At 42.7% G+C, this 13,041-nt stretch overlaps 1 protein-coding gene across 1 annotated transcript; it reads right to left on the bottom strand.

Annotated features, from left to right (window-relative positions):
- Positions 1 to 227: 227 nt before the first annotated feature.
- On the bottom strand, positions 228 to 6,975 carry LOC123159854 (tryptophan--tRNA ligase, cytoplasmic). Its single transcript, XM_044577669.1, has 11 exons — positions 6,572 to 6,975; positions 6,367 to 6,486; positions 5,318 to 5,503; positions 5,108 to 5,159; positions 4,760 to 4,912; positions 4,275 to 4,367; positions 2,354 to 2,434; positions 2,110 to 2,181; positions 1,354 to 1,422; positions 1,142 to 1,252; positions 228 to 846 (listed from the first exon to the last, which is right to left on the bottom strand). Exons 1-11 carry the CDS (start codon positions 6,781 to 6,783, stop codon positions 796 to 798), a joined length of 1,200 nt encoding a protein of 399 aa, XP_044433604.1. The 5' UTR covers positions 6,784 to 6,975; the 3' UTR covers positions 228 to 795.
- Between the last annotated feature and the right edge of the window lie 6,066 nt (positions 6,976 to 13,041).

Consider the following 13,041-nt stretch of genomic DNA (forward strand, 5'->3'; position numbering starts at 1 on the left):
CATTCTTTATGTCAATCAATACGCTGACTCTCTCTCTCTCCCTCCCTCCCTCCCTCCCTCCCTCTCGAGATTTTACACTCTAAAATACTCCCTCCCTCCCTCCCTTCCCCCTCCCTCCCTCTCTCTCAAAATTTTACACTCTAAAATATGTCTACATACATCCGAATGTGATACTCCATTTGAAATCTTTAAAAAGACAAATATTTAGGAACGGAGGGAGTAGTACATATGAAAATATCCTAAACATATTATAATAGTGAGTGGAAGTAAGTTTCAGGAACCTTCTGTTACATTTCTGATATCTCTGTACAAGAGTGTCAGCTTGTGCAATTGTCATGCTTCTCAAGTAGTAACACAAAGGGATCTTGCTACATGGTCAACTGATTTCTCAGCAAACAAAAAATGTTGGGAGTGCAGTTTCAAAAAAGCAATTCTAGTTTTAAAAACATGGAAGGAGTGAGGTGTATGGAGATAAATGCTAGTCAGTTTTGCCAAAGATTTTGTGTGCCTGTGGGCCCAAGCCCAGTCTTCAGGGAGGAGGTTGGCTCTTTTTGGGGGCAAAGAATCTTGTCCAGTCAGATACTTGGATAAGAAGGTCAACTTTGTTTTTGCACAACCAAAAAGAGACTAGTGAATTAGTACTTCGTTATTCTGCTTCGAAATTGATCATGGCTAAAATCATTGGCGTCTTGGGACCGTTGCTACGTCAGGCCATTGGAAAAAATGAAAAAAACTACTCCAACTAAAAATAAAACCTTGTACTACATTGGTAGCATTCCTGTTTTGCTAATATTCTCAGCCAAACATATTGGGAAGAGGTCTCGCAGCCATGAAGGCGTCAACCATCTGCACAAGCAGGAAATCGTTAAATAGACAAGAAATACTACGTATATGTCAAATCGATGCATATTGCTGAGATGAGCATTTCGTTAAAAACTATAGCCATGCTGTCGGACGTGCTTGCATATACATGCTCACTACTGTGCAAAATATGCATAATATAATTACGTGTGAGCACAGCGGATACGAAATATATTTTTTGCCGCAAAGATACTAAATATTATTGCGCCGCGCAGTGCTTATTGTGTACTTCAGAATGTACAGAAGTGTGCAAGATGACAGATCCAATGAATTGCATTACCTCCTCGGTCACTTGAGCTCTAGCTCTCGTATGTCTTTTAACCACCTCATATAGAACGTCACCAAGAAGATTCTTCACTTTACCAGTTAGCAGGCTTCCATCCCCGTAACCCTGACGTTGAGATTCAGAACATACATTTAGTTGAGGAAAATAGGTAGAGGAAACATATCGAATAAACTGATCCATATATGTAGCATAACTTGAAATATTACCTTCTTTATCTGCTCGAGATCATGGTCGTCTTCAAGGAAAAAGTTCAGGTACTTAATCGGGACATCCACCTGAACACCACAATTATAATTCACTGATTGGTTTTGTCTTGCTCAAGGAACCCAGTACACAACAAGAATATTGCAGGAACAAAACAAGAATAAGACTCTAAAAAAAACAAGAATAAGACGGGGTGCGAATGATGCTTTGTCACGATGACGTTCATTTCAGATTGTAGGCCAGCACATGTAAGATCACTAGCAGGCTGTCTAATCGTACAGGTATAGTACTCCCTCCGTAAATAAATATAAAACGTTTTAACTCTTTTCTGATTCAGATGTATATAGACACATTTTAGTGTATTGTTCATTCATTTCAGTCCGTATGTAGTCCATATTGAAATGTTTAAAATGTCTTATACTCCCTCCGTTCCAAAGTAAGTGTCATGGTTTTAGTTTGAATTTGGACTCATTTTAACTAAAACCACGACACTTATTTTGGGACGGAGTGAGTATTTGTTTACGGAGGGAGTACCAAATAAATCGTATGCACACCGCTTCCCAACTGCAGATTCTGTAGGACTGAGATCTTTTCTGTATATATACTCAAACTATTTATTTAGTTTAAGTTTTGCATCTCAAGCAATACATCTCAGAAAGCGGTGTACAATACAGGCAATCGGAGAAGCAAAAAAAGCTTGCTATCTGCACTAATGTGTTGTCCAATAAAATGTTCTCAAGAGCAGGACAAGGGCTTACCTCAAGGTTAGCTCCAAGCTCTCTTTGGAGTTCCGCTGAGTCTTGGCCACCTGAGAAAGCATATTTGTTCACCTGGAAAATGAATAACAATAATGATAAGCCTGTGAAATAATAGAACAATCCCACAGTCCACAGTTTCATCTTTGGCTCAAGCTAGCAACCACTTCACAAAAAAAAAGGACTAGCTCAAGATATGTAATTGTCGGCAGATATTTCTCAGGTCAAAGTTATGCTCACGACAAACCTTCATCTTTATTTTTTCTTCACTATCTGTCACATATATCGCAGAATTTGGATCACTAGCTGACATTTTCGTGCTCTCCCCCTGTAAAATATAAATAAGCAACTGGTAAAGTAGTGTCTTAAAAATTCATCGCATCCAAGATATCCTCCGTTTAAAATTGTAGAATGTTATAGTTTCAACCTAAATCAAACTTTTTTATGTTTGACCAAGTTTATAGGAAAAAAAGTTTGACCAAAAACAGTAGGGAAAACCCCTACTGTAAGTCTTCTTCATTTATAATTAGCAATGGTAATGTACAATGGTCTGTAACATAACAGCATGTTACAAGTTTATAGGAAATATATCAACATTTACAATACCAAATAATATACTATGAAAATCTATTTCATGGCGGATTTAGTGAAATTTTGGTGTTGTAGATGTTGCTATATTTTTCTATAAATTTGGTCAAACTTAAAGAAGTTTGACTCAGGAGTGTTGAGCTGTGCTGCCGCTTGTGGCCTGTGCTGCCGCTTTTATAGGATGTGCATTACCATTGTGTATATCATAGCTTTTAAACTGGCTTGTGTTTATCATAATATTACAAGCTTGTGGACAATTTGATAATCGCGATCTTACAGCATGTGCATCATGAGATTTGTTTGTTTCCAAGGAACCCTCACGCCAACGTCAACACCACAACACCGATGTGTAGACCGGTTCAGACCCCCAGATTGGGTAATAGCCTACGTCCTGTGCGTATTGATTATATGATGAACAAGAGTGCAACAATGACCATAGGCGGACTGGGAAGCAACCCAACAAATTCTAGGGTTTATGTGGTGTATTGAGGCGGTGGAAATGATTTTTATGCGGGGCGCTCTCCTCCCTTTATGTAGGGGTATTGAGGCGGTGGAAACCCTTCTACATTTGGCTTCTGCCTTGCATTGCAAGCTACTCCCTCCGGTCCCGAAAACAAGGCATCCAATTTTTCCCATCTTTCTCCAAAAGGAAGGCGTATCTCCAATCAGGAGTTGAGCTGGGGGTGTGAATATTCATATGACTGGTGCGCTCTGGTTTGTGTTGGTCTGCGTGCAACCACATGCACGCCCTCTTTTTGAAAACGGAGGGAGTAGCTTAGGGATAAGCCTGCCCTGTTTATACCTTAGATATCCGCATGTGATTTCTAGTACCCGTGACTTACCCAAACTAAATCAGATTACCCGTGTGGGCCCTAAGGCATAGTATACGTAGGCATAGACCTGCACAAGGTATTTTGGTACAGCCATACCGTGGGTATAATTATCCCTCGGTAAAAGCTACTGCATTTATCCCATAAAAGAGAAAGGTTAGTTACATTTGTTAGTCTTGGTTAACATATGCATAAATATGGGATGCACTTGTAACTTCACAATTAAGAATTCTAGGGACAAGCTTGCATACTTCCAATTGAAAATTTTCATGTGTAAGATATCACTTTGCTATACAACCTAACTGGCTGGCATTGTATGGATAATTCCATACCATCAAAGATCTCCACTGTGCATCCATGCATTAACTCATGTCTCATCGCCACTAGCTAAATACCCGTGCGTTGCTACGGAAGTTAAATGCTCAAGCATTTGCTACAGAAGTTCTTTTTTATTGCATGAGTTGTTTAAACGCTCTTGTCGTAGTAATCTCTAGCTTTGTGCAAATAAAAATATATTTCAAAATATATATCAATGGATCAACTAATAAAAATATTGTGATACATTTATCTACTACATAGAATGCATGATAATTATGGTAATAATTTTTTGCAATTTAAGAGGTAATCTCTAAGGGTGAATGGACTGCCACCAACTCAGACTTTTACAAGAGTAAAGACCAAGATTTTCGAACTTCTGTCCAGTGAAGATATTAATTTCTGGATTCATATTCCTGAGAAAAACAAATGTACCTGAAGAGCAGGGGAAAATCTGGATTCAGTTAGTGATGGCTTTTGACAACCAATTCTAGGGGCAACGTCACGGGTCATCCTGAAATAAGGATCCTGGCAGAATAGAAAATGAATCGATTGACAAACAGATGCTTGTTAAAAAAAAACATCTACCAACAGATCAGCATCTATGACAAAATTATTCAGACATGCTTTCGGCCCAGATCTTTTGGCAGCTTATGGCATAAGCCATACCTTCCCCAGTTTATTTTAGAAGCCGCCCCCATACTATGCATTGAGGCTTCTAAACCAGTTAACCAAATAAGCTGGGGAGGGGGTAGCTTATTTTAGAAGCCGCCAACAGAACTGAGCCTTCATGATATTTGCATAGTAATAATAAAGACATCCATATTTATTTATTTTTGCGGGGTAAAGACATCCATATTGATAGGATATAAAACCAATCATGTTAGACAAGATGATTATACAAAAAGTTATGTTTATACCTGGTCTATTGCACATGGGATCAGGCAACGTAGTTGTTCCATGCCAGAGAAGAGATGGGGAAATGAAGAAGGGAATGACGGAACTGCTTGCACAGGAGGAAAGCTAATCTTTCCTATGTGATCCTCTTGACTGAATCCAAATATTCCTACAACCTGTCATTCAAGAGTAAACTATATTGGTGAAAGATAATGCTTGAAGGCAAGCGACTCGATTTTGGAATGTACTCCCTCCATCACATAATATAAGATCTTATTACATCCAATATATGAGTATATTGGATGTAATAATATCTTATATTATGGGACGGAGGGAGTAGACGTTCTCCTTTTCAACTGAAGAGGCCTCACCTTATTATATGTCACACATCTGGCAACTTTAACCATGTTTTCATAAAAGGCACTGCAAGGAAAGGAAAGAAGACTTAATTTGTCATCTAGTAAGCAAAGCTGACACGAACAGCATACTCACTTGCTTAGCGGCAGAGTTATCTGAACAGAAACAAGATGGCTACAAGGTCAAAAATTAATCAGAACTACAATTAAAATGAGTAACCTTACCCTCCAACAAAATTAAAATCAGAGAAAATGAAAGTCTTTTCAACATCAAAGCCACATGCTATGATGTCTTTTGCATTTTCACGTGCAAGCCTTTTGCTTTCGTTAACAGTCAAATTCTTCCACAGGAACTTCTCATCATCAGTGAGCTGTATTACCAGTGGCACCTTAAAAGCATCCTGCAAATATCTGAACAAAAAACTTGATGCTTAATCAACATTGCCCATGGTTACTTACAAAATAAAAAATGGGAGTCAGGACCCCAGCGCAAGAATTAAATGGTCGTTTAGTTCGTGTAGATGCTACATAAAGGCTAGGGGGTATAGAATGCATTTTGGGCTGTAGTGTATTTATGGTCTACTTAAACATGAAAGATAAATGGTAAGCATCCTCATCGTGCCACCTAGTATTTTTTTTTTCTAAATAAGGTAATTGATGATATGCCATCTTTTACTTGGCAAATGGCCTCATTATTGTTCCATACTGCATATACGCCAAATTCACATAAAACTCTTAACTGCCCATGGACAGATAAAACAACTCAAGCACAGATCCAGATAATAGAAGAGGAAACACACCCACGCACCCAGACAGGCCCCCGCCAAGATGAAAAATAACCTCTATTTCGAACCGAGGGCGACCACCGAAGCAGACTATGATAGCGCAGTGCCCCCTTCTGTTATGCTACTTTGTATGAGTGGGATGTGAAGTTACTTAAGCTTGATCGTTATGGATAATACAGTAATATTATGTCAGTTTGTTGTCTTTGACAATACCATAAACAGGCATGAATTTCCTGGTGCAAATTTTGTGCATTATGCTCTCTGCATGTGTGTGGCTACAGGCATGAAGGAAGACTTCAGCATCAGAAACATACAGGTTTCACTAGATTCTAGATCTGGAAACAAATTGGGAACAACTTCACACCTCATCGCATCACAGGCTATTCTAGCGAAAAATATGGCCCCACTACCTCGCTGTGACAGCAGCATTGCCCAGTTACAGAGCACAGTGAATCAACAAAGAGGAGCTGAAGCTTCAGGCCTGCTTACTTGGTGAACATGAAGGGGACGAGGTGGCCAAGGTGCAGGGCCTCCGACGAGGGGCCCCTCCCCGTGTATAGGTAGAACTTCTCGCCTTTCTCGTACAGGTCAAGGATCTCGTTGAAATCCCTGCCCATACAAAAGGGATCGTCAGCGATTCCTCCTACCACACCGGAAAAGGAAAGAAGCGAACATGATGATTTTGCAACGATACCGGTGGGCGAAGAAGAGACCGCGGCGGAGGAAGCGATGCGGGGGGCGGCCAGTGAGGCGTGCGACGCGGTCGATGGTCGCTGCGTCCAGGCGCTGGCAGCCGAACTGGTCGACAAGCTTGTCGTAGTCGATGCCGCCCTTACCGGCCGACACCTCCCACGGGTTCACCACCTGCTCCTCCTCCTTCTCGACCTTCGGCGCCACCACCGTCATAGGCAGCGGGCTGCGGGAGGCGGAGGAAACCAGCGGGGTTAGCGGCGGACCGGTTCGCGGGCGGCGCGGTGGGCGGTAGTAAGCAGGTGGCGGCGGGTGGGGGTCGCGGGAGGCGAGGGGTTAGGGGTTTCGATCGCGGTATCAATGAGATGGCTAATTGCTATCAGGCTTGGACGTTTTTCTTTCTTTTTTTTTGCACGGGGGCTATGGTCGTGCATACCTTCTTTTGTTAAGGGGTGGCTTGTATTCGTATAGGATACGTGGTTTTCGTACTTATAGGATACGAACCGGGCGTGATTGCATCTGGGGTCCATCAAGTCACGAAACGCTAAGGCGGCGATTGCGTTCCACGCTAGGATTAGGGTTTCGGAGCACCTGGGTGGCTGGATTTCAGCTGGGATCGGGATGGCGATGGCGTCTTCCCAGACCAAGGTCGACGAGGCTATGTTTCCCTGTCTTGGAGCGGTGCTGATGGCGGGGGAAGCAGGAGGAAAGGGTGCGGCCACGGCAAAAAAAAACGCCATCTAACTCAGCTGCGGCAGCGGTCACGCCACCGACGCGGAAGGACGGTGGATCTGCTAGTGGGGGGGGGGGGGGGGAAGTTCCCTGCGGAGAGCATGATGCCGGATCCGGCGGCAAGCCTTTCAGCGAGGTTGGGAGGCATGGTGCTCATGGACAAGGAAGTAGAAGACTTCATTTTTGAAGATCCAAATCCTCAAGTCCGTAAAGAGCACCGTTGGTCAGCAGTAGACAAAGTTTGTTCTCCCAGGCCAATGAAAATGTCAGTGATTGAGAAAACCATGCCTAGGGCTTGGGGTCTGCATAGAGAAGCGAAATTTGCAAAGATCGTCCCCAATATTTTTGGAGACTATAGGCATGTGTTACATAATGGGTCATGGCAATATGATTTCAATGTTCTCATCATGAAGGAGTTCGAGGGCGATAAGAGACCTTCAGAGATGGTGTTTGAAAAGATTGATGTTTGGGTGAGGGTCACAGACTTACCACCGGACAAGAGGACAAAAGTTTTTGGCAGAGCATTAGGGGATTGGCTTGGGGAGATTGTTAAGGATGATGTGGATAAAGAGGGTTTTACAAGGGGGCAGAATTTGAGAGTCATAGCAAAAATCTCAGTTTTTGAGCCACTGGTCAGAGGTTTCTATTTAAGAAAGAAGAAGGATGATGGAGAGAAGACTTGGTTTGACTTTTACTATGAAAAGATCCCACACTTCTGCTTTGATTGTGGTAGACTTGTGCATGTAGGGGGGGGTGTGAACCCCCTGCCGACTCGACACTACAATGGGTTGGCTGGCTAAGAGCCTCTCCGGGGAGGAATAATTCAGGCAAAGATGGGTCCACAACTGGGGCTAGTAGCAACAATTATAGCTAGGGTAGTTCTCACACTGGTAAGACTGCAAACAAGAACTTTGAGCATCCCATGGTTCGACATATGCCAACGAAGAGGAACTTGCACACTGAATTTTCTCGTACCTCGGATGGCCGCAATGGCGACCGTCCTAGGCATCCAGGGGGAGGTGTCTAGTCCAAACAAAGCAAGGGACAAGTATGACACGCCTCGCGGCCATGATCTCAGAGAAAGACTGGAAGTGCGAAGGGAAAAGGACCTAAGGGATAAACTGATGGATAATCATTCCACTCGCCAGAGAGATGGTCCGAGAGAGACAGATGGAGACTGGAAGCAGAAGGAGAGGAACAGCTACTCGGGTTGGCAACATATCACTAGTAGAAAAAGGACCTAATGTGAAGCACATTAGTCCAGGTTTGTAACTGAACCGGCACAAATGTGACCATTAGTGCCGGTTCCAACGGCTAGACGGGCGGAACTCATTAGTATCGGTTCGTGGTGAACCTTTAGTAGCCGTTCGTGCCACGAACCGGTACTAAAGAGGTTGTGGTAGGCTGTGGTCAGGCTGGGGCCCCACCAGCACCTTTAGTATCGGTTCATGCCATAAACCAGTACTAGAGGTTTTTAGTTGATTCTTTCTGCATCGGTTTTTTAGTCCCACCTCACTCCGCTAACAGGGTTTTTACCACCTAAAATATGTTACTTCTCAAACTATCACAACCACTTGGTCTTCATTGAACTCTATGTGTAGAATTTGTGGCCACAATATGAGTCTTCTCCGGTTTCTAAACCGGTGAGGACTCATATTGACAATTCAAATTGTACACAAAAAGATCATTGATGATCAATGTATTTTTGATGTATTCCTTTGTAAAGAAATATAAGAGCATTTAGATCACTATTTTAGTAATCTAAATGCTCTTATATTTTTTTATAGAGGGGGTATATTTTTACATGTTTACACATAGCAGTAGCGCGTTTTGGCTGAAAGGCGGTATTGATCAATGTATATTTACATATTTACACAATCTCTTTCAAAGTATCAGGGTTTCGGACGAAAAATCATCTGTTACAAAGGCATTTCATTTAGTACCGGTTCTAAGGCTGTGGCCCCACAAGCACCTTTAGTATCGGTTCGTGGCATGAACCGGTACTAGAGTTTTTTAGTTGATTCTTTCTGCAGCTGTTTTTTAGTCCCACCTCGCCAAGCGAGAGGCACTCTCACAGCGGTTTATAAGCCCTGAGTGTAGAGACGATGAAGGAGAGGTGCAATGCTCACCTTCACGTTGCTTAGCTTCAGGCCTTAAAATGGTGTAGACTGCACGGAGCTATGTGTAGTTTCTCAAGGCCCGAAGCTAAGCAACGTGCAGGTGAGCATTGCGCCTCTCTTTTAATTTTAATAACGGACTTTTTATGCTATGCACCATTCAAAGCCACGTCGTCAATGTTCAACACTTTTCTGCCTTCATTTGCTATTTTTCATGCATTTACTAATTTGTTTTGAGCTAAATGACTCTAAAATTGAAAAGCACTACAAATGAACTCTGAAAAGGTTGAAACTTGGCATGGTATCATAATTTCACCCACATAGCATGTGCAAAAAAGTAGATAGGGTTACGGCAAAAACTGGATGCACTTCGTGTACAAACTGGACAATCTCTTTAGAAGTATCAGGATTTTGGACGAAAACTCATGTGTTACACCGGCACTTCATTTTTTTTAACTTATTACAACTCCAGACTTTTTTTGCGTTTAGTATGCACCATTCAAAGCCATGTCATCAACTTTCAACCCTTTCTGAAATCATTTGCTATTTTTCATTCATTTACCGATTTGTTTTGAGAGCTAAATGACCGTGAAATTGAAAAGCACTACAAAATGAACTCTGAAAAGGTTGAAAGTTGGCATGGTATCATCATTTCACCCTCATAGCATGTGTAAAAAAGTAGAGAGGGTTACGGCAAAAACTGGATGCACTTCGTGTATAAACTGGACAATCTCTTTCGAAGCATCAGGGTTTCGGACGAAAACTCATCTGTTACACCGGCACTTCATTTTTTTAACTTATTACAACTCCAGATGTATTACCAATTTGAATATAATGATAAAACACACTAATATTAAACATAAAAAAAGAATCACTAGAAAATCTATTTTTAAAGTTAAGTTATTCACAAACTAGTGATTCACACAAATTTAAAATAATTCAAATTTAAACTATTCAAATTTGAAAACTACTAGCACTCAGAAAGTTTGTAATTGTAAGTGCATCTAGTGCCCTTTAGTGATTTTGGTGTATTGAAGACTTATAGGTTAAGGGACTGATGCGTTTGTGAGTGTACACATGTCTATAAGTCTATGAGGAGTTTGATATTTACATAGAAAGTCGACCCCTAAAAATGAAGTTCTTCAACTGAAGACTTTGGATTTCTGAAGACTTTGAAAGTGAAGAAATTGGTGTGGCCTTGAAGACTTGGTAATCTTTCGAGGAACATGAAGCGTGAAGACTTTTGTTTTTATAGTTTCATTTTCTCTTTCTTGAGTCATAGGAAACACCGTACTGTTAAAGGGGGTCGAGGAAATACTTAGGAAAAACTTCCAAGTGATGCTCAACTCAAAATCCTACACCCACCAATCCCTTCGAGTGAAGCCATTGGAAATCTCATACAGTTCAGTCATATTCTTCAATGACAGAGACGAAGTTCTTCTTGTCTCTGAGGAATTTGTTCTGACTGAGGAGTTAGGAATTCGCCAGTGCGGATTGCCTACACAGTGAGGAACATGATAGCCCTGAGGAATTTGAGAATCAAAAATTCCGACCATTGTTGTGCTATGCGCCAAACTGTCCCAAAATATTTACCCACCTAACGGTCATATCATTGAAGGGCATTTATGTCTTATCATGTCGGGCTGCTCCCTAGGCTATAAATAGCTGCCCCCTACAACCACTAGCTGGTTGGCTGCTCCGAGAGAAACTGACACTTGTCATTTGAGAGCATCCCATCCTGTGAGGACTTTGAGCGAAAATCATCAAGTGAGGAAAACCCAAACCCAACACACCTACAAACCCAAAGTGATTGAGCATCACTGAAGAGATTGATCCTTCATGGATCCGACGCTTGTTACCTTTGAAGACTGTGCTTCTTCCAGACGGTTAGGCGTCATGGTCTAGAGCATCCAAGAGGAATTGTGGATCATCGAGTGACCTAGTCTGTGAAGGCTTGGAAGTCACCTGAAGACTTACCACGAGTGATTGGGCAAGGTCTGTGTGACCTTAGCTCAAGGAGAATACGGTGAGGACTGTGTGTCCGGGACTGTGTGTCCTCGAGTTTAAATACTCATCCGCTCCAACTAGACGTACAACTGAGATAGCCGTTGGAACTGGTCTACCAAATCATTGTCTTCACCAAGCTTACTGGTTCTATTTCCTCAACTCTTTCATTACTTCATTTCTGTTGTTGTGTGCTTGTTCATATCTGTTTGAAGACTTTGACTGAAGACTTTCTCAATTTCCTCAGTTCAATTTCTTCAGTCTGTCCGTCTTCGTTGTGTGTTATCCTGTGTTTACGTTTTTTGTACTTTGTGCTTGTCTTCATTCCATTATGGTGACCATGCTTGTGTTCTGTTATGTTTACATTTGAGTACTTATTCCGCTGCTAGTAGTTCTTCATTTAGGAATTTCCTCACCAGCAAATTCCTCAGTGAAGAATTCATAAAAATCGCCTATTCACCCCCTCTAGTCGATATAACACACTTTCAATTGGTATCAGAGCAAGGTACTCCCTTGTTCTGTGTGATTTTGGTTTAACCGCCTGGAGTTTTAGTTATGTCGACTGCAGGATTGAGGAACGTATCCTGCCCCATCTTTGACGGTCATGAGTATCCTCGATGGAAGGCCATGATGAAGAAGCGACTCATGGCTATGGACAGCAAACTATGGACCGTCACTGAGATTGGTCTTACCGATCTATGCAAGATGGCGGAGGCTGATGACATTCACAAGTACACTCTACTCAACCTCACAGCGAAGGATGTCATCTGCTCCTGTTTGTCCCGAAATCAGTTCAGGAACGTCATGCATCTCAATCATGTGAAGCTAATCTAGGACCGGCTCTCTGAGGTCTACGGAGGTCATCGTACTCGTCATGATCCTTGGTTTGAGGATTACAAGGATTCTCTCAAGGAGATGACTTTTGCACCTGAATCATCATCCTCTTCACCGTGCCTTATGGCAGAGGGCACCAAGGTAACTGAATGCTACCTTTCCGAATCTAGTGATGATGAATCAGGTGATGAATTTGGCCCCAGCTATGTTAAACTTGTTGGGGAACGTAGCAGAAATTCAAAATTTTCCTACGTGTCACCAAGATCTATCTATGGAGAAACTAGCAACGAGGGGAAGGAGAGTGCATCTACATACCCCTGTAGATCGCTAAGCGGAAGCGTTCAAGAGAACGGGGTTGAAGGAGTCGTACTCGTCGTGATCCAAATCACTGGAGATCCTAGTGCCGAACGGACGGCACCTCCGCGTTCAACACACGTACAGCCCGGTGACGTCTCCCATGCCTTGATCCAGCAAGGTGAGAGGGAGAGGTTGGGGAAGACTCCGTCCAGCAGCAGCACGACGGCGTGGTGGTGATGGAGGAGCGTGGCAATCCTGCAGGGCTTCGCCAAGCACCGCGGGAGAGGAGGAGTACTTGGGAGAGGGGGAGGGCTGCGCCAGGGGAAGCGTGTAGCTCCCATGCGCCTCCCCACTATATATAGGGGTGGAGGGGGATGGTTTCTTGCCCTCCAAGTCCATTGGGGCGTTGGCAAAGGTGGGAGGAAAGAAATCCCATCATTTCCTTCCCCACCGATTGTTATCCCCCTTTTTTAGGGATCTTGATCTTATC

The sequence above is a fragment of the Triticum aestivum genome, chromosome 7B (genome assembly GCF_018294505.1).
Source record: "Triticum aestivum cultivar Chinese Spring chromosome 7B, IWGSC CS RefSeq v2.1, whole genome shotgun sequence".
Taxonomy (NCBI): Eukaryota; Viridiplantae; Streptophyta; class Magnoliopsida; order Poales; family Poaceae; genus Triticum; species Triticum aestivum.